This window comes from Rattus rattus, chromosome 6 (assembly GCF_011064425.1).
Source record: "Rattus rattus isolate New Zealand chromosome 6, Rrattus_CSIRO_v1, whole genome shotgun sequence".
NCBI classification, from domain to species: domain Eukaryota; kingdom Metazoa; phylum Chordata; class Mammalia; order Rodentia; family Muridae; genus Rattus; species Rattus rattus.
In genome coordinates, this window is record NC_046159.1 from 114,121,414 (window position 1) to 114,144,133 (window position 22,720).

The window sequence follows — 22,720 nt, forward strand, 5'->3', positions numbered from 1 at the left end:
TATAATTAGTAGGCCACTAAACGATGAAGTGTGATTATGACTTACGCTGTTTTAAGAATTACAGCATGGTAAGAGTGTATTATTTTGGGAAGTTGATATTATACTTCATAATAAAGTCATTATTAAAAACACTTTCCTGCTCCAATACAAGTTATGAAATGATCCATGCATGCTGATATGAACAGCTGTCTTGAAGTACTGAGAATAAGGTACCTGTATAAATGACATATGACTGAAGACTTTCTATTGATTTGTGAGAAAATGAATAAAACTGGTACCAAGGAACATTACGTAGTTATATCATACACAGAGAGAATTGTTTGCATCCTGATACAGCCCTGCAAATGCTATAGTGCTATAATGTCCTTGAGAGAAATGACATGCCATCTATTTTCTTACTTATGTGTGCTCACGTCACCCTCTAGTGGACAATGCACAGGGTACAACATTTTGGCTAAAAATCCATTCACAATATTCTTGGACTGCGTAACCAGCAGATGTTCTTTAATCCCCACTGCCCCGAGAGCCTCTGCAATGAGCTGTTTGAGATTTAGGGAAGAGAAGCAGGGCATGCAGAGGTGCATGTGCAGTCAGGACAGTAGCATGGGAAAGAGAATTCAAATGATCCAAAGGTCAAAGTAGACAATGGAGCTGAGTAAAAGTACACCCTTCCTCCTCGGGAAAGACTCCTTCCTGGGTATATGAAAACACCTTCAAATTTATGGTTATTATTGTTTCCAAAGAAAGTCAATCCCTGTAGACAGAATCTCTAGAGAAAATTCGAAAGTCTATCTTCAAAAGCATTTTTGCCAAGTGCAGGTGCCTGTATGCACATACACATGTCTAAGGATAAGAAGATGCAGTCACAACCCTGGCCCTGCCCATCACCTTGTTTATTGATCTTAGTCAGACAAGACATTTGTAACACAATATGCGAGTGCAAGTGTGCTCTGCTCTAGGACACTTTTCTCATAAAAGGGAGCAGCAATGAGCTGCACACACACAGTTTTATTCCTGTGTTTTCTCTTCTTATAAGTAGGTTGAAATGATCTACAGCTAAGATCATTTCCTCTCGTGTTTATTAAACCTGGAAAAGGACGCTGCAGCTTGATCTCCGGAATGCCCTCACTTTCTCATATAACGTGGAATGAGGCCAGCAGCTCTTCTTTCTCGAGATAATATCGAAATCACTCTGCATGCTGTTACTCACAATAGTGGTATCTGCTAGAGAAAACTTTCAAAATATATAGGTAAAAGTTAACAAAAAGTATCTCTATCATTTATGAGTCTAAATTTACTAAGGACTGCCAAATTTCCATGGACAGTAAGATATACAGAAACACATTCAAATTACTGTGTGCACTAGAAGTGGTATAAGACTTAAGTAAGATGCACATAGCTCATGTCTACATTCATCAAGCAATTTTAGGAAATTACATTAGAGAGCTGGAACTGGGACTAGAACCTTAGTCACACGTCTATCACAGAGCTACCTGACTTCACTGGGATAGACCTGTGAGGCCAATGCCCAATGGTCCTTGTACAGACAGTGACCTGTGAGGACTGGGGACCTCAGTCTGTACTTTCCCACAGCTACACAGGAACAGACTTCTTCCGGGCTGTTTGGTGGTTCATGCAATAGGAGCTGCAGCGTGAGCCCTAGTCCGGCCCAGAGTCTGACGGATCTGCTTCCAGACAGTCAGACTCTGCTCTAGCACACCAATAACTCAAAATCTATTGTTGGAAAAGAACAAACAAGCGAAAAAGAATCCAAGGAGATTCTAAAGAAAATATGTGGCCTGAAGATATTTTCTTATTGAGTGTAAAATCTTGGTTCTTACAATGACTTGAAAACTATACCAACACAAAATATTTTGCATCATACAAATTAATGTATGATGAAAATCCATATATTTCCCTTGCTTCTAGCCTTCTAAGTTACTTATAAGTGGATATTACAAATGAAAACTAGCATTGGCATATTTACAAATACATGCTGTCTAGAAGCTAGCCATTTAAATAAAATAATTTTTATTATTATTATCACATTGGAGATAAATACTGCTTTAGTGATAGCTTTCTGATGGTTAAAACCTGAAGTTCAGGCAACATTTCAAAAACAGGAGTATGAAGGAAGAGATAAGTGTGACAGACTAAGCGGACTTTTGAAGTTAGACTAAATGCATGTCTGCATTATGATATGGCTATAAGCCTACAGGGGCCAGGAAGTGGAATATTGTGCTTTGAATGCAAATGGCCCATAGAGGCCCACAGGGCATGGTATTATTAGGGTATGTAGCCTTGTTCGAGTAGGTGTGACCCTGTTGGCTTTGAGGTTTCAGAAGCTCAAGCCAGGTTCAATGGCTTGCTCTTCTTGCTTCTGCTGATCCAGATACAGAACTCTTGGCTCCTTCCAAGAGCCATGTCTGATTTCGAAGCCCCCATGCTTTCCACCATATTGATAATGGACTAAACCTCTGAAGCTTAAACCCAGTCACAACTAAATGTAAGAGTTGCTGTGGTCATGGAGTCTCTTCGCAGCAATAGAAACCCTAACTAAGACAACAAAAGGCCAACTCTGAAAACATACATGCAAGTAACATTTAAGGATGGAATAGATATTGTTTATATATTTAGAAAACACACACACTCTAACAAAGCAAAAAAGGCCATGAAAATAAATTTAAAGACAGCAAGGAATGGGGAATGCAAGAAAGGAGTTGGAAGAAAAGAAGAAGAGTTAATTATGCAATTATATCCACAAATAAAAATAATTTTAAAATGTCTGTTTATATGATATATATACATATATCATATATATGATCAAATATATATATGATCAAATATATATATATATGTATGATATATATCATATATATCAAATATATATATATCATATTCAAAGTTTTTAAATTTAAATTAGGTACTCATTTTTCAAGTAAAATTTTGAAGATAAATAAATCTGAAGTTAATTTCTACACATCAAATATCGCTTGCAAACATTATATACAAAACTAAAAAGGATATAAAACCAAAATAATATGCATCTGTCTACTTAACATCACCTTGAGGGATTTTGCCACTTGAACATGATTGTCATAGACTAGAATGTCTATCACCAGACTCTGTAGCCGCTGAATGTGACTCAAGTCACCTTCAAAGGTAAGATCTTGTATGGAGACTCTCCAAGAGGGAAACACAGTCCTGGTTCCGTCCCATACCTGCCATGGGATAGCAAAGCAAAGCTTAATGACCTTAATCCAAACATAGCGAGGCAAGCCTAAAATGAACAGAAGCATGCTCTAAGTACCTAGTGCTTTAGAATGGTGTGTATCAATCTGTGACTGTAGGAGGAGACATTATGAACTACTGGGGATCAGCACGCCACCATGGAGATACAAAGACCAAAGAGTCGCTGATGATACAAACAAACTATGAACTAGCTATGAAATACCTCACCCCTTTCCCCTACCCTTCTCTCCCTCTCTGTATCTCCTCCACCATACCCATCAGCTCTGGTCGTACGCCTTCTGGTTACTACAAAAACAAAGATATGAGGCAAACTAAGACAAAAAAATCATTAAAACAGATTGTACTTGTTTCAAACTGAATATGAAGAAGTCAGAATAAGTTCAGAGAAATTTAAACTTCAAAGTATTTTTTAGCATGTACATTATATGAACAGAGTAATAGAGAAACACTGAAGCTTTGTTTACTTTTCAGGGCAGGAAAGAGAGACACAGTGATAATACATATAGCTGTTAGAGAAGTCGTTAGTTTGGTTTCCTGTACCAATGTCAAGCACCTTACAACTGACTGTAACTCCATCTTTACGGGACCTCAGACACTCTTCTGGCCTTACCAGGCATCTATATACATGTGCATATACACAGATAATTAAAATAAAGGCTAGAGCAGTCTGGCCCGGGTACATGTCTGTGGGGTTCTCTTTTGACTGTTGATTGACACAGCAAGGCTCACTGCAGAGAGCAGCAGCATCCCAAGGCACGCTGTCCTGAAGCTAACTGAGTTAGCTACTCCATAAGCCAGCACACAAGGACCACCTTCATGATTTCTGCTTCACTTCCTGGGCTGTGCATGGGTAGGATGTGGACTGAAACATGATGTTTTAGGTTCTCTGAATGTCTTTCCTGACTGCCCTCTGGACTGTGCTTTGTAGGCATCATGTCATTAGCTCTTCCCCTCCCTACACTCATTTTGGCTAAGGTGTCTTACTTATCAAAGCAACAGAAATGATACTAGATTCATAGCTACTAAGAAAACCTGAAATAGATTTATCATGATTACTAAAAAAGGGACCAAGATTACTACTGTACTGTAATTGAAAATGAAAATAATACTAATAAGTATAATTTAGAATACTATTTCCCTGTTTTTAATATTTGATTAAAATTATTTTTGATGACTAAGAAAATCAACGTCAGAGAGAAATCAGTTTTAATTCTATTCCCTCAAAGTAGTTGGCAGCAGGGCACTGCCATGCATCCTTCCCAGGGTAGTTTTGCTAATGTGTGCACACAGTTAGCACACAGACGAAGACACGTTAAAATTTATTGTAGCAAGCTCAAGGCTACAATTTTACTGTATAGTCATAGAACATTCTAGCATACAAAAATAGTTTGCGCAGTCAATTACCACATTTTTCCCTTCCAGGTTTTGACTGTATATAAGGTAAACTATTATTTCTAGTATACTTTTTCATATCCTTTAAATGATTTCAATTATAGAAATTCATAAAAATATTGATTTGCAAAGATGTTTCAGACATATTAAGCTGTCCTCAAGGAAGCCTTATTAATTTTTTTTATGTATTTATTTCTCAATGCTCTATTTTAAAATAATTCCTTGATCTTACTTACTAAGACCGGCTAACGTTCAAACCAGGAGTGGGAGGAGCTGAGCAGGTTTCACCCCTAACATTTGCGGTCAACAGCTTCTGGAGGAGGAAGAATCATTTTCTTTGGGAAATGCGACCACTTTACTATGCTTACTACGTTTACCATGCTCCAGTGAATGGACTCACAGTCAAGGATATATAGGCAAAACTAAATGACCTTAGTGAGTTATTGAAAACAAAACAATACGGAAAAAAAAGAAAAACAGCAAAAGGAAAGGACATGAAGGTGGGAATGAGATGTTTTGTGGGGATGAATGAGGAAATAAAAGGAGAAATAGGAGGTGGATCTAACAGTTTATTGTATAGATTTATGAAAGCCTCAAAGAATACATCTAAAAAGACAATATGATAAGGCCTTTACCCAAGGTTCACCTATCAGAAAATGGATTATCTACTAATATTAGTAGACATATAGTGTGTGTGTGTATGTATGTATGTATATATATATATATTAGTTCTTTAGAAAGAAATATGCATGTATGACTGTATCAGCTACAGGGTTTTAACAGTCATTAACAGTCAACAGGTGCTATGTGCAAAGACAGAGTGTTTTTGTTCTTAGTTACGTTCAATGCTTAATAAATGGCCATGTGTTAAGGAAATCACAGTGACTGGGGAACATAAGTGATTTATCTAAGATTCCTTCTAACTGTAGATTTTACATTTCTTTGGTTTAGCTTTATTTACTTGACTTACTTAACTTTCTTTAAAATGAGAATTTATTTCTATGCTCTGTTTATATAAAGCTATCAACTTCAAAATCTTTGTATTTTATTCAGTGAGTTCTACTTTTTCGCTGTTCCTTTAAAATGCCCCAACCATAACCGCAATGCTAAGCCCTGTCTTGTCTAAGGACTGTGACATTGTATTTCTTGTCTAATTATTTCAAATAAGCAGACAACTGATAACAGTTGTCTCAGGATAAACAAGGATCTCAGCCAAGAAGATGCTGCTAAAAACCCCTCTATAATATGGTCATGCACGGAAAAAGAAGTACCTGCCCTAGGTTTTTCAGGGTGTAGGAGTATATGAAGATTACAGTGTTATAAGACTTCGTTTTTTTTTTCCTGGCTGATTAAAACCGAAGATATCAACAAACATTTCAAGTTCTTTATGCCTTTTCCCATGAACCAGGCAGTGAAAGACATGGGAACAGAAGCCAATGGCCAGAAGAAAGAAGATAATGGAAAACAATAGAGTTCACTTTTACGAAGTAGCAGAAATCCCAAAACAGAAGTGTCATTATTCTCTAAGTTATTCTTATTAAAAGGAGTGAGGGTCACACTGTTTCTAAAACTCATACTTGACCATACTGTTTTTTTCTGAGAATGAAAAGCACAGGGAAATGCAGGAGTAGAACTATGCCAAAAGGGGAAGGGGGATGTCAACAACAATACATTCGGTTACATTCAGTCTGAAAAGCAGTGTACAAACACTCCGAATGCTACAGGCTCCTGAACGACAGGTGGCACTGAAGCACGACTTCGTATTAAAGCCCACCTTTAGAAGAAAGGCTGTTCCATCCACTTCTGCTTTCCCCAGAAGCTGACAGGTCAGGTCGTAATACTGCAGGGGCTGAGCGTCACACAGCTGCACTAAACTTGAAGAAGCTGCAATGTGCTTGGATGCCCAAACTCGCAAAGCTTCTACCATTTTTTGGTCCTGAGAAGTGAAGCTAAAAACTTTGCTTGAAGTACGTGCTGTGACAGGTGTCCCTAACGTTCCTTCAAATGTCAAAGACGAGAACCCAGAGCTGTTGATTCCCTGAAGCTCATTTTTATATACTTGGATCTAAGAAAGTGGGACAAAGTAGAAAATAAATAAAACTCAGGAAACAAAGACACTGGAAGTTATATATTTTTCTAGTATAAGTAACAGAGCAATTATTTTTTTATCCATTGAATTAGCTCGCAAAACAATACAATCAATTGATAATATGTCACAATACACAACCATGTAAAATTTAAACCATTAAGAAAAATTTATACTTTAGAAAAATGGTATGCAAATCCTATTAAACTTGCATTTTTATGTTTATGAGTTTTTAATTAACCCTAATTTTTGATAAGGTGAAGGAATAATGTGATAGCTATTTATGTGGCATAGCTAGATCCTGAAGGCACTAACGTGTTTAGTAATGCACACGACAGAGGCTCACGCGTCTTGATGACGGAATACACTGAGCCCTGTGGTGAGGACGTTCTCTCTGCAACTCTGTGGGCTGCTTTACAAATGCACACCAACCAAACATGTAGTGTTAGTACTCAGCTCATGAGCTCACCTGTTCATATGAAATACTTCCTCGTGGTTTAGAAGCTGTGGTAATATTCTATGACTGAAAAAAGTAATTATTTCATTTTCTGCTTGCTTGATAAAAAAATTCCCTATACTCATCAATTTGTGTTTGTTTTCATATTTAAAGTGAAATTTATAAGCAGCAGATATTTGACTCTTGATATTTATGTAACTTATATTTTCCAGTGGTATTCAAGCTCTCTATAAACATTATGGTTATAGGTGAGTATCCTCTGTCACCTCCCTGTTTTACTTCTGTTCCTCACTCTTGTTTTTAAAACTCTGTTTCCTATTGTTCGTTTTTCCCATGTCATGGACGTCTTGACACTTCATTTACTTTCTTAGGTATAAATGAATTATTTGCATCATGGTGTGTACAGAATCATGAATGCTGTTCAAGACCCTCCTTGCTTTAAATTTCCCACTTACCTCTACATCCTCCGCACCACACAACTAACTGTAACTTGTCAGTGGTGTAATTCCACCTAATCACCTATCTCTCCCTTGTATTACTATTACTGAACAATACAACTGCTTTTGCTGAAGTCATTTACCTCTGAGTGAAATTATTAAGAAAAATCAAAAACCACTCATATTTACTTACAGTCAAAGAGTTTTGCAACTTTGCCACCAATTTCTAGTTGGAAAGACCTACTAAAGAATAGTTTGGCTAAATATAAAATTCCAGGTTCATCAATTTTTATCAGAGACCATTGCTACTGTTGCCTACATAGGACATGCTATTTTTCTTCAGGCTGATAATAAGTCTGACCATGCTTTTCAATGCTTTCCTCAGCCATTACGTTTTTAAGGTTTGCCTTGCTCTCTTAAATATATTCCCCTCTTTTTTTTTTTTTCCCTCCCAAACGCTAAGCTACACATTACATTACTAGATGCTGCAAAGGTCACTATGGTCTATTTTTCTCCACTCTGCCTTCATACTTGGTAAGTCTTTGGATCTACCCTCAGTAAGTAATCCCTATGAGTGCACACAGTAGACTTTTCATTTCTTCTTCCTTTTAGGTACTGTACTGCTCTCTTGTTTCTTGTTCAGTTTCTATCTGTCTGCTTTGACTGCTGATTTATTTTTACTTGTTTAACATTTAAATTTGCTGAACATACTATAAAACTATTTAATAGACTCAATGCCTGAGTCACCGTGGGATTTGTTTGGAAAGTCCATTTACTTTTGAAAACTTTCTTCTTCTACCTCTTGGTAGAAAGCTCCTAGACTCACAGCAAGCCTTCTGTTCTTGATGGTAAGGAACTGTAGAGCAACGCCTCAAAGGTTTTGAAGGTTGCCTCTTCCTATGGACAGAGGTCTGCTCCTTTTGGCAAGTTCCTAGTTGAGCACCTAAAACTGACAAAAGACTGAATTTATGCTCTCTTAAAGGGAAAGCACAGGGTGTCCCCCAAGCCCACCTTAGCAGGACTCACCCTGCAATCTGTAGTAGGACTTGTAGTTCTTGACAGAATGAGTACAAGAAGACTTCTAGAAGGACGCCCTTCGTGAGATAAGGTAGAGCTTTGTGGGGTCTTACCAGACTTGTACAAAGGCCTAGTTATGGGTTGTGTGAAAGGCTCACTCCAGGCTCGTGTGGTAACACTGGTTGTGGTGACTACAGAGCACAGGGCCTCAGTGCTAGTACTAGGTACCCACCACCCCCTCTAGTTCTAGTTCTAGACCTGTTTTCTTGTGCATCTTATTCTGGCAGTCACCTGAGACATGCTGCTGTCAGTCTCTCTGCGGGAGAATGAGCCCAAATGAACTGCCTTTTGGTAAGCTGTACCTGTCTGGCATTTCATCACAATAATAATGAAGAACAAGACAATAGAACATTAGTTATCCTTGCCCAGACTAGACCTCCAGCATCTCTATTGCAACCATAATTCTGCTAACACCGAGGTTCTTACAATCCTCACGCGATCTTGTCTGGCCTGTACAGCACAGTTTTCAGTTGTATTCAGAGGCAAAACACCCCTAAGCCCAGCAGGCTTCTGGATACAACTCTATACCTTTGTTTCTCTAGAGAGAGTCAAGTTCTTTTAGCTGGGTGGAGTTTTAGTCTTCCCTTCCTCAGTTTACCAGAACTATACAACTTGTACTTCCGGAATCTGAAGCCAGTCATAGCAACAAAGTAAGAACCTCATCGTAAATTAATCAAAAATAAGTTACAAGGATGTATCCTATCCTTTGCAAATTATACATGGAAACTTGAGAACATCAAGTGTATTTGGAAATAACAGGACAAACTGGAAGCAGTCGGAATCATGGCTGCTACTACATGTCTAGGGAAAGAGGACATGCAATTTATTTAAATGAGGAGTCTAGCTATTAATGAAGCCTGAGTCTATTTACATTTCGTATCTGGTCACATTTTAACAAGGCAGCCATATAATTAGTACTAACTGCTGTTAGTGAACAGACTTCTTGTCTAATAATGTAGGTTGCAGAAAGGATGAATTATACCTTCAGCCTATGGAAGCGAACAATGTCTCCAACTTTGTAAATGATCGGAAGGGCTTCATAGTTTCCACTAAAGAGCATGCACGTTAACTTCACATTTGTTTGGTCCACAATTGTTACAACTGAGCAATAATCTGCGAAACAAAAAATATTTAACAAAAAATTAAAGTATTTCAATGTATCTATCTGATAAAAGTAGAACATGCTTATTTTAAAACAACAAACAAATTTTACTCACTTTTATTATTAAGACTTCTAAGAAAAAAGAGATAAGGACATCTTTTTAGTTTTGAATACAATTACAAAATTAAGCTGAAAAAGTGATCCACAAAATTTAATCTTAAGATATATACTAAAACAAAAATAAATAGCACACATTATTTTTCTGGAGAAGAAATAACTTTTTTGTTAAGGTATAAAAGTCATGAAAGATGAATATATTCAAGTAAACAAAATAAAATTTGTAAAATAATATAATTATACTGACAGTGAGCGCTATGGGAATAAAAATGTTTGACTAACATGAGCAAGGCCCTGAGTTTGACTCTCAGCATTAATTGGGGGAGGGGAAGGGGGGAGGGGAGAGGAAACAATATACATGAGAAGATGTAAAAATTCTTATCTGTACTATATAGATATGAATGATAAGAAAGTTTACAAACCCATCTTGTCATAGTAAGCATATAATAAAATTCAGAATTTATATAAAATTACATTTCAATAAACAGGCCAACAGGAATAATATTTTAATTTGGAAAAATTAGCATTTGTGCTTTCAGGGAAACACATCTTTAGCATCGTTACTATTTAAAGTTGTAGTAGATACTGCTGTAGTTCGGGAAATGACACACTGACCCAGTGCACTGCCGTCCTGCCTTCCCTAACCCCTGAGTAAGATGGCACACAATAGACAAGAACCCACATTAGCAAAGAGAGCGAAGAAGGTATGAAAATATATTGTACATTATTGTTCTGGGAAAAAATTCTTTTGTTACTTTAAAACCAAGGAGGGCAAACCAGGAAGAGGAATAACTTTTGTGTTTTCTTGCATGTTGTTAACTTCCTCAGGTTGAAGTTTTCCTTCTAGTGTCTTCTGTATAGCTGTATTTGTAGACTGGTACTGCTTAATTTTGTGTTGTCCTGGAATGTCTTTCTCCATTTAGAGGTTGAAACTTCTGCTGAGTATGAAAATTTGGGCTGGCATCTGTAGTGTTTTAGTTTGTGGAACATCTATCTGTCAGTCTAATAGGTCTGGTTCCATATGCTACTTGGTTATTTTTTTACCCCTCTATAGCTTTTAAATTTTTTCTTTCCATTTAGTTTTGATTATTGTGTTATGGTAACTTTCTTTTCTTGTCCAGTCTATCAAGTATTCTGTATGCTTCTTGTACCTTGATAGGCGTCTCCTTCTTTAAGTTAGGGAAATTTTTACCTTCAATCTTGTTGAAAATATTTTCTGTACATTTTACTTTGCTTTCTTCTCCTTCCTCGATTCCTCTTATTCTTAGATTTAGTCTTTAAATAATGTCTCATTTCCTTGATATTTTGTGCTTAGATTTTTTTTTTATTTAACATTTTCTTTGACCAAGGTATCCATTTCTCCTATCTTCAATACCCGATATTCTCTCTTTTATCTTTTGTATTCTGTAGTGGAAGATTGTCTCTGAGATTTTATTTAGCTCCCTAAATTACTCATTTCTAGTTTTACTTCATTTGAAGCTTTCTTTAGCAGTTTAATCTTCACTTTCAGGTTTTGAACTTTTTTCTTAATTTCATTTCAATGTTTGTTTGTATTTTCATAGATGTCATTAAATGGCTTCATTCCTATATTCTTTAAGGTCCTTGAACATTTTCATAGAGGCTATTTTGAAGTCCTTGTCTCCACCTCTGTTGAAATATTCAGGGTTACTGTACTGGAGCTGCTGGGATCTAGGGATATCTCTTGTCCTATGTTTTATGTTGGTGTCTAAGCATCTAGGTCTGGGATGCTTATAATTCAAGGTACTGATTACCAGACCTTATTTCTCTTGAGTGGATTTTCCATTCCTTGGTTTCTGTTGCCCTCTCTGCATCTTAAAAATGTACTGGATATGGGCTCCATGGTATGGAGTGCTAAGTCGTTCCAAAGTGTGGTAGCTGTTGGTCCAAGACAGAGTTTCTAAGTTTTGGAAGCTGACACTTAAGAATAAAGATGGGATAGAAGAGGGTGTTGTGGGGGTTCACAGGAGGAAAGATAACTGGATCTGGAAAGAGAGTCTGTGGAATTCTCAGGAAATAGTGGAAAAAAGGGAAAACAAGTTGCTATAAGCAGTCTGCTATAAGACTGGGGATGCATTAGGGAATGTCTAAGTCATAGAGACTATCTGTATGCCCTGAGTTTTATAAACAGAAGCCTATGAAATGGGATTGATTTATATCAGAGAGAAACACTCTAGCAGCAACTGACTTGGCAAAGAGGCCTGAAACCTCAAAATGTGTGTGTTTCACCTAAAGACCGTATCTGGACAGAGCACAACATGCATCTGGTTCCCAACTTTCACATAATTTTCAGTTTCTCTTTTGTAACTACATCTACCTATCCCTTTTAGCCAGTGTAGGAAGAAAAAAAAAAAAAAAAGACCTTCTGTGTCTTTCATGTTCTTAAATACTTTAGATATGATTTTGTTATTAAATATAGGAAGGCCAGAAAAAAAGGAACATTCTTTGCATAAATCAAGAGCTCCCTTGAAACAAAACACAAAAACCTACTTCTATCTCTGTACATCCATATAGGTAAGTAACAATTCACAGGCATGTGATAGTTCCATAATTCTGAAAATGATGGCCAGAATACAATGCATTCTATGAACCTTAAATATTTATGTCCTTGCATAGTCTATCTGAAATTTAAATTTCCTCCAATGCCAAAAACTCCATTGTGGTGGCCAGTATTTAATATTTTAATAATGATAATTGCATAGATATGCTTCACAAATTCCAGTTATATTTCTAGAAATAGTCTAAGTGAACCTAATACTTTCATTTGTCACTTAATAAAGACACTAAATAAAGTGTTCCTCATCCTCAAAGTTTAAATTTTCCACATGCTGACGGGTTTTCTTGGGAGTCAGGGTTCATTCCTCAGTACTTGCTACTGGCAGAGTTTATACTCTCTGCATTGTTAATGATTCATCATGATAAGAACAGAACTAATGATGTGTGTGACATTTTCCTAAGTAAACGGGAACTGACATTTGAGTTTGGCACACATGGATAGAAACTTAAAAAAAGGAATTAAGCATGCAAAGTTTTAGAGAAGTAACAAAAACAAGGTTGCAATTTGAAACTGGTCAAAATTTGAAATATCAGACTGCAGGAAAGGAACTCCATTAGATTTCAACACTGATCTGCCCAGAGTTAAACTAATCAAGACAAACTAGATACTGTTAATTTAGGGAGCCAAATAAAAACTAGTAAAATATAAAATACCTTAGTTGACAATATTTCAAATATAGAAGTTGAGTAATTACTACTTTTCAAATATGAAAACAAATTATTTATGTTAAGCAACATATCTTGCAACCAGGGCTCTAAAAGGGAAACCTGCTCCCACTTAGTGGTTAACAATTAACAAGGCCTCATTATGTCTAAGGGAAGGAGCTAAGTAATTACAGATATATATGTAATCCCAAAACTCGCCTGAATTCTTATAAACCTGAATGCAGCAGAGAAAATTGCTTCTAATTTTAAAAAAGGAAATCCAAGTTCTCAGGCAAGTTAGGTAAGGTGTCTGAGCCAAAGCACCCTGGAGATGAGAGAGCACACCAAGTGTGAGAGAGCACACTTAGCCTATCTAATTAATGTCCCCACGGTGCACACTTTTAAAGATAGTATAATCCCAAAGAAAGATAAGCTTAAACCAGTAAGGGAGCATCAAAGCTTTCTAGTGAGGTAAATTATGCTGCATCTCAATGGTGTTATGGTAGTTACAATTTCATGAAGATAACAGGAAATAGCAAATATAATAAGTTCACTACAGAAGAATAGAACGTTTCACCTATAAATTTAGAATCCAAGATCATTATGAGACTATTAATTCAGTCTAATAAAACTGCTACTAAACTGCAATAGCTATGATTCATACACATGATCAAGCCATGTGGAGTAAGCCAGTAAGCAGCATGTTCTCTGCATCCCTCCTGCCTCCAGGTTCCTTCCCTATTTGAGTTCCAGTCCTGACTTCCTTTGATGATGAATAGAGGTGTGGAAGTGTAAGCCAAATGAACCCTTTTCTCCCCAGGAGGCTTTCCTCCCCAGGTGGCTTTGTCATTATAAGATACTGTCTTAATAAGATAAATCTACTGCGTAAAAATATTCTACCAAAACACAGTGCCAACCTGGTCAGAACTGGCATACAACTCTGAAAGTACAGACCTGGTGTCTCAATTAGCTGCTTTTAATTAGCTGCTAACCTCCTGGAAAAGGAAATTCATTATGGATATAAAGGAAGTTTCTAGAAGAACTGAGCATAGAACATAACCATTTATAATGTCTCTCCTTATTCAAAAAGTAAATAAAAATGTCAATGTATTAGTCAGGGTTCTCTAGAGTCACAGAACTTATGGGTAGTCTCTATATAGAAAGGGAATTTGTTATGATAACATATAGTCTATAGTCCAACTCCACACAATGATCAGCTGTGAATGGAAAGTCCAAGGATCTAGTAGTTTCCCAGTCCCACAAGGCTAGTAGATTCCAAATAGATGTGCTGGCAAGTAAATGTGAACAAGTGAAGAAGAGCAAATCTTCCTTCTTCCAAAGTCCTTATGTAGGTCTCCAGCAGAAGGTGTATCCCTGATTAAAGGTATGTACCACCATGCCTGGATCTGGGACTTACTTTGTCCCAGGTGACCTTGAACTCAGAGATCTCCTTGCCTTAGTCTCCTGGGATTCACAGTCACTATACCACAAGATCTCCATGCCAAGATCCATGTCAGAAACTTGTATCTCCCAGCCTCAAGATCAGGATCACAGGTGAGCCTTTCAATTCTGGATGGTAGTTCATTCCAGATACAGTCAAGTTGACAACCAGGAATAGCCATTACAGTCAAAGACACATAATGAGGCAATCCCAGTAGAACCAAGGATAATCAAGGATGAGAAATACATAATGTCTCAATTCTAACTCAAGACTAAGTGTACCAGGTAAGAACGGCAATGAGCCTGCCTCAAGAGGCTTTGATAATTGCTCCAAGGAAGTGATCCAACAAAGTTATTAGATAGATTACACATATTTTTACCCTAATGTAAACTTTCAATCTTTCCCAAATGAAAACACAAAATTAAAGATAATTCAATAGTCTGTTGCCTTGATATCTGACGTGAGTAGTGAAGATGAAGAGAGCAGAAAGAATAACTAAGAATATCATATCATATCCTTTATCCCAACAGTGCATCCTACAAGTATGCATGTATATTTATAAATACACATGTATATGCTTAAATACTTCAGGAATATTTTAGATTCAAACTGAAGAGAAGGTATTTAACTAGTTTTACTCTTTGGTAACATTTGCATAAATTGACATAAATCTGAAAGGATAACAGATGATAAATTAAGCGCTTTATTTTGCAATCTTGAGCAATTCACCCAATTTCCCCAGCATGACTAAGTGTAAATTGTCTTGGTGTTTTATTGTAAGGGAAAAAAAATGTAGCTTACCTAAAGAGGTCTTTAATCAAAGAAGCATGCATACATAAAATACATAATCCATGAGAGATGCCTCTGCAGATGTTTTTTTCATTTCCTTTTTATCTATAATACTGTCTCTTTTTTATTGCTATTTAATTCTTTCAATGAATACAAATGAGTAAAAACATGTAACAGTTTTGTTTTTTTTTTTTTTTTTTTTTTTGGAGCTGAGGACCCGAACCCAGGGCCTTGCGCTTGCTAGGCAAGCGCTCTACCACTGAGCCAAATCCCCAACCCCTATGTAACAGGTTTTTAGACAGAATTATACAGTTAATAATTAGCTACAGGAAATTATAAAAGGCAAACGTCATATTATGCACCAAAATCCAGATATAATCCTCAAACTTCAATCAAAATCATTCATGTATATGAAAATCAGCAAACACGAACAGCCAACAGTTTCATGCCGCACCTCCAGGGAAGTGATAAACAGCTACAGCTTTGATGGCTACCATTACTGAAGGTAAGACAGTCAAGTGTCTCAGAGAGGCACCATCACTGAGAAATACCATGGCAATTCATTGTAGGCACTGAAAAAGGGAAAGCCAGTGCCTGTTTCACTTAGAAACTGCAACATTAAAACTCCCAAATCCTACAGAGACCAGTGTTTAATAACAGAATGACATCTTAAAGAATCACATGGAGGGCTAGGGAGATAGCTCTGTCACTAAAGTCCTTGCTGAGTAAGCATGAGGATTCCTTTGGTTTCCAGAACCCAGTTTTAAAAACAAAGAACAACACGGGTGCAGTGAGTGGCATTTGTAATCCTGCACTGATAAGACTGATCCCGGGGCTCAGTGACAGGGCTCCTGAATCTGAACGGTCCAGGCCTGAGAGACCTTGTCTCAAATTCAAACAAAATAAAAATGAGTGGGTAGACAGGTCCAGTGGAACACTACCAGAGGTTGTTACTCAGCGTGCATGCTTGCACTCACAGAGATGAAAGGAAACACACATGAACAACATACACATATCCAAGGATTCTAAAAGTGTCATAGTTATGAAGTCAGTATTTTGAATATTGTATGTTCTTTTCATAACAAGACTGATCGACTTGTAAAAAGAATAAGCATTATACTTCTTCCATAACATAATATAAGCTTTGGGAAATGGAGCATTTCCTACCACACAAAGATTGTGATCAGAAATAATAGTACACTACAGACCATATATAATCTTCGGTATTCAGGATGCAAGGAAAAGCTTTTTTTAAATCAAGTAGTAAAGAAGCCAAATTGCACCTGCCATCTCTAAAGTAAATTTAGCATTTATAAAATAAGTTTAATGAAAGGTTTTACTTGGTGATATATATAGATATATACATTATAACATTAAGAAAATTCAAAACATGAGCCCCATAAAGGCGATTCCCCTATCTACATAGTTATGTATACATAGACATTACTGACACTATGCAACTGAACTGTGACATCACACTACTTTATGTAAGAGACCCAGCCATCGACTGGGTCTATAAGAATACACTTAGTCTAGTACTTCTCTGTGCTGATATTCACTAAGTTGAGACGTTGCTGAACACAAACATCAGTGTGATTTGCCTGATTTCTGTTGCTGCACTTAATCCTATTGAAGGATGAGTTCTGTCAACAGAAATAAAAATGCAACTGTAACTAAAGCTATAGGATGGATAGTTTTGGATTTCACTGCCTATCTTGCTAGAGTGCAGACATCATGCTATGTCTGAAAGATGCATTTTAAAGTCTCAATGACTGTTCAGATAAAATGGATAGCATTCATTTTAATTTGGTATCTCAGAAGAAACACAGAAATACATTATCCCCATAATAACAGATGTTTCATTACTAGTCATGAATTTTTTATTAATGCACTGGATTCATCTAAACATATCTGATAGAAATATGAAGCATAAGCATACATACTAAGTAATTATAGCTCCCCATGGCATTTTTTCATTATTTAATAATATGATCAGAACAAAGAATGATTATGCTACCTAGTAACTAAATATATACTGCCATCAGTGTTTTTAAATAACATTTTAATTTTATATTGCCATTCATAATTGCTTCTGAGAATGATGTATCTTCTGATCATGTTATTTAAAAACTTTCAATGGTATGAATTGACCTGTCAAATGCAAAGTTGTAAAACTGTATCCTCTATCAGTTAGATGACTAAGGTTGACAGTTCAGGCTCAGACACTGAGGCTGGTAGGAAGTAAGAGGGTCACAGGTGCTCACTATGACCTGATATTCAGGCACAGAGGGGAGAGGTCATCACCACCAATGTGAAGGCAATTAAGGGCATGCTGAAGGAGGAGGGATGAAGGCTTAGGAAAGGTCAAGTTGGAATGAAAATGCTTAAGAAATCCATATTTAGATCAAGATTTATCTCTTTCAGTTTGTTTCACTGTCCTTTAAAACAGACAATGCTATGAAGACTTTTCATAAATGATTCCTTTAGTTTATACTTCTAGCCCAGTCTACTTCATAATTATGTTTAGATCCTAGTCTTAATACTGTATATTAGTAAAGTATGAGACAGATTTTTCTCCTATCAAGCCTACTCAAGAGCTTACCTTCAGCTAACTGCTCTATAATACAATTTGCATATACTTATGTTTATGAATATATCTTGCAACATGAACTCAGTGAGGACATATCTGTGCTCCCAACATGACCACAGCTTCTAGGATGAAATATTTAAACGATATTTTTTATCAGTAAGACCTACTGTTTTGTTTTTTAACATGTTCCCATTGAAAATAAAAAAGAATACTTTTGTAGTATTCTTTGTAATTAAAAATACTGAGGATATACCTTCTTCTCAGCACCTCACAGAACCTTCTCCAAAACTGACCATGTAATCAGTCACAAAACAGGCCTCAAAAGATACAGGAAGATAGAAATAATCTCATGCATCCTATCAGATCACCACGGAATAAGACTGGCCTACAATAACAACAATAAGAAAGACAAATATACATGGAAGTTGAACAATTCTCTACTCATTGACAACTTGGTCAAGGAAGAAATAAAGAAATTAAAGACTTCCTAGAATTTAATGAAAATGAAGATACAACATTCCCAAACTTATGGAACACAATGAAAGCGGTACTAAGAGGAAAACTCATAGCTCTGAGTGCCTGCAAAAAGAAACAGGAGAGAGCATATGTCAGCAGCTTGACAGCACACCTAAAAGCTCTAGAACAAAAAGAAATAAATAAACCCAAGAGAAGTAGTGTTGGGAGCGATGCCCTTGAAACCCTCCATTATTGATGTTATTATTATGGTTAGAATTAAGTATGATTAGGTTAATGGAAAATCCCCAGCCAGCTGCAGAAACTAATACAAATCTGGTGGTCAGGATGAATAATGATATGATAAAGTTGTGACCTTGATGAGAAATACATCTGACGTCAATATACCCAGTGTGATGACCTGTAACCTTTCTGAAAAACCATCATCCTACTAACCAATAGATATGATAAACCTGCGACCTTTCTGACATCCTGTCAACATCAGTCAATTCCCTGATCACGCGAATACTGTGTACTTGGCCTGCGTAAATGTTTCATATGTCCCCCCTCTCTCTGTTACCCCTGTTATGGTATAAATTCAGCCTTGGGAAAAAAATAAAATTGTCGCCTTGATCAGACTCTTGTCTTGGCATCCTTCTTTGCGCCTCTTCTCCCCCATTTTCTCCCAGCACCCTCAGCACCCTCATTGACAGAGTAGAAGGCAGGAAATAACTAAATTCAGGGCCGAAATCAACCAAGTAGAAACGAAAAGGACCATACAAAGAATCAACAAAACCAAGAGCTAGTTCTTTGAGAAAAATCAACAAGATAGATAAACCTTTAGCCAGACTAACCAGAGGTCACAGAGAGTGTATCCAAATTAACAAAATCAGAAATGAAAAGAGAGACAGTATCTGAGGATATTTAAAAAATCCTCAGATCCTACTACAAAAGTGTATAATCACCAAACTGGAAAATCTGAAGGAAATGGACAGTTTTCTAGACAAATATGAGATAACGAAGTTAAATCAGGATCAGGTAAACCATATAACAACCCCATAATTCCTAAAGAAATAGTAGCAGTTATTAAAGGTCTCCCAACCAAAAAGAGCCCAGGACCAGATGGGTTCAGTTCAGAATTCTATCAGACCTTCATAGAAGACCTCATACCAATACTGTCCAAACTATCTACCAAATTGAAATAGACGGAGCACTACCAAATTCCTTCTATCAAGCCACAATTACTCTTATACTGAAACCACACAAAGACCCAACAAAGAAAGAGAACTTCAGACCAATTTCCCTTATGAATATTGACTCAAAAATATTCAATAAAATTCTTCCAAACCAAATCCAAAAACATATCAAAGCAATCATCCATCAAGATCAAGTAGGCTTCATCCCAGGGATGCAGGGATGGTTTAATATTCGAAAATCCATCAATGTAATCCACTATATAAAGTAACTCAAAGATAAGAACCACATGATCATTTCATTAGATGCTGAGAAAGCATTTGACAAAATTCAACACCCCTTCATGATAAAAGTCCTGGAAAGATCAGGAATTCAAGGCCCATATCTAAAAATAATAAAAGCAATATTCAGCAAACCAGTAGCTAACATCAAACTAAATGGAGAGAAACTTGAAGCAATCCCACTAAAATCAGGGACTAGACAAGGCTGCCCTCTCTCGCCCTACTTATTCAATATAGTACTCGAATCCTAGCCAGAGCAATCAGACAGCGAAAGGAGGTCAAAGGCATACAAATTGGAAGGGAAGAAATCAAAATATCACTACGTGCAGATGATATGATAGTGTACTTAAGTGACCCCAAAAGTTCCACCAGAGAACTACTTAACCTGATAAGCAACTTCAGCAAAGTGTCAGGGTATAAAATTAACTCAAACAAATCAGTAGCCTCCCTCTACTCAAAAGATAAACAGGCTGAGAAAGAAATTAGGAAAATTACACCCTTCACAATAGTCCCAAATAATATAAATTATCTTTGTGTTTTTAAGTAAGCAAGTGAAAGATCTGTATGACAAGAACTTCAAGTCTCTGAAGTAAGAAATTGAGGAAGATCTCAGAAGATGGAAAGATCTTCCATGCTCATTGATTGGCAGGATTAATATAGTAAAGATGGTCATTTTGCCAAAAGCAATCTAGAGATTCAATGCAATCCCCATCAAAATTCCTACTCAACTCTTTATGGAGATATAAAGAGCAATTTGCAAATTCATCTGGAATAAAAAAAACTCAGGATATCAAAAAATATCCTCAACAATAAAAGAACTTCTGGGGGAATCATCATCTCTGACTTCAAGCAGTATTATAGAGCAATAGTCATAAAAACTGTATGGTATTGGTACAGAGACAAGCAGATTGATCAGTGGAAAAGAATTGAAGACCCAGAAATGAACCCACACATCTATGGTCACTTGATCTTTGACAAAGGAGCTAATACCATCCAATGGAAGAAAGACAGCATTTTCAGCAAATGGTGCTGGTTCAACTGGAGGTCAGCATGTAGAAGAAGAATTCAAATCGATCCATTCTTATCACCATGTAAAAAGCTTAAGTCCAAATGGATCAAGGACCTCCATATCAAACCAGACACACTCAAACTAATAGAAGAAAAAGTGGGGAAGAGTCTCGAACACATGGGCACTGGGGAAAATTTTCTGAACAAAACACCAATGACTTATGCTCTAAGATCAAGAACTGACAAATGAGATCTCATAAAACTGCAAAGCTTCTGTAAGGTAAAAGACACTGTCATTAGGACAAAACAGCAATGAACAGACTGGGAAAAGATCTTTACCAATCTTACATCTGATAGAGGGCTAATATCCAAAATATACAAAGAACTCAAGAAGTTAAGACTTAAGAAGTTAGACTCCAGAGAGCCAAATAACCCAATTAAAAATGGGGCACAGAGCTAAACAAAACATTCTCAGCTGAGTTATTGAATGGCCAAAAAGCACCTAAAGAATTGTTCAACATCCTTAGTCACCAGGGAAATGCAAATAAAAACAACCCTGAGATTCCACCTCACACCATTCAGAATGGTTAAGATCAAAAACTCAGGTGACAGCAGATGCTGGCGAGGATGTGGAGAAAGAGGAACACTCCTCCATTGTTGTTGGGATTGCAAACTGGTACAACTCTGGAAATCAGTCTGGAGGTTCCTCAGAAAATTGGATATTCCACTACCTGAGGACCCACCAGTGGAAGGGGAAGCCCTTGGTCCTACCAAGGTTGGACCCCCAGTGTAGGGGAATGTAGGGGTGGGGGGCATTATGGGAGATGGATGGGGGGAATACCTGTATGGGCGAGGGGGAGGGGGAGGGGATGGGGTGGCTTATGGACAGGAAAACGGGAAAGGAAATAACATTTGAAATGTAAATAAAGAAATATATCTTATAAAAAAATCAAAAAATAAATAAATGTTAGATTAAAAAAAGAACTAGTATCATCATCATAAAAAATACTGAATACAGTGACTCTAATAAATTAATGTTTCATAACAGATGAAATACACTAATAAATAATCAATTTACTATGACTGAATTACACTAAGGTAAAGTGTGGTCTGTGCATTTTATTTACTTGTGAAAAACACTGAATTAATGATTTCTGGTATACCTTCTTTTTTTCAAATTTTTTCAGAGAGTTACCATATAATGTATGGATTATACATTCTTAATTTTCTTTAAATGTATAGATGAAAACAGACACAGTTTACGTTTAAATCTTCTAATTTCATCAAATATTCTTTTTTGATTGATGGGGCAAGAGGATAAAGCATAAGGTCTATCAATTGAACAAAATTCTAGTGTAGAGCACAAAGTACTACACAAGCCCAATTATCCCTGCACTCTTAACCTTACATAAAACTGAACATTTAGTTACTAAAGATCAAATTTCCATTTCTTACTTACTTTAGCCCCTGGCAACAGCCACTATGCTTTCTACTCTGGAGATGACAATTTATACAGGGCTACAGAAATGGTACACAGTATCTGGCCCCTTCCTGGCATACTTCAGCTGAATACTTAAGGTCCTCTCATTGCACCAACTAACACATATCCTTCTTCCTAAACTCAACAATACTCCATTGTAAGGTTATGCAATTTTCTTTACCTACTCATCCCTTGATGGGCAATTTGCCCAATTCTACAAGTTGTCTGTTTTGAGGGACACTGCAGTGAACAGTGAGAAATCAAGTATTGCTTCATGATCCTGATTTCAAGTTTTCTAGATAAATAGTTACATTTGACTGTTGGATCATAAGGCATTTCCACTTT

General features: G+C 36.7%; 1 protein-coding gene across 5 annotated transcripts in view; it reads right to left on the reverse strand.

Annotated features, from left to right (window-relative positions):
• The window catches only part of Pot1 (protection of telomeres 1), a 55,529-nt gene that overhangs the window by 19,199 nt on the left and 13,610 nt on the right, over positions 1 to 22,720 (reverse strand). For 4 of the 5 annotated variants that reach the window (XM_032906861.1, XM_032906865.1, XM_032906863.1 and 1 more), the window contains 3 exons: positions 9,684 to 9,814; positions 6,419 to 6,709; positions 3,066 to 3,221 (listed from right to left, as the gene is read on the reverse strand). In XM_032906861.1, coding sequence (XP_032762752.1) covers positions 3,066 to 3,221; positions 6,419 to 6,709; positions 9,684 to 9,814 — 578 coding nt within the window. Of the gene's footprint in view, positions 1 to 3,065; positions 3,222 to 6,418; positions 6,710 to 8,400; positions 8,626 to 9,683; positions 9,815 to 22,720 lie in introns of those variants that run through there. The other variant, XM_032906866.1, reaches the window with a different exon arrangement.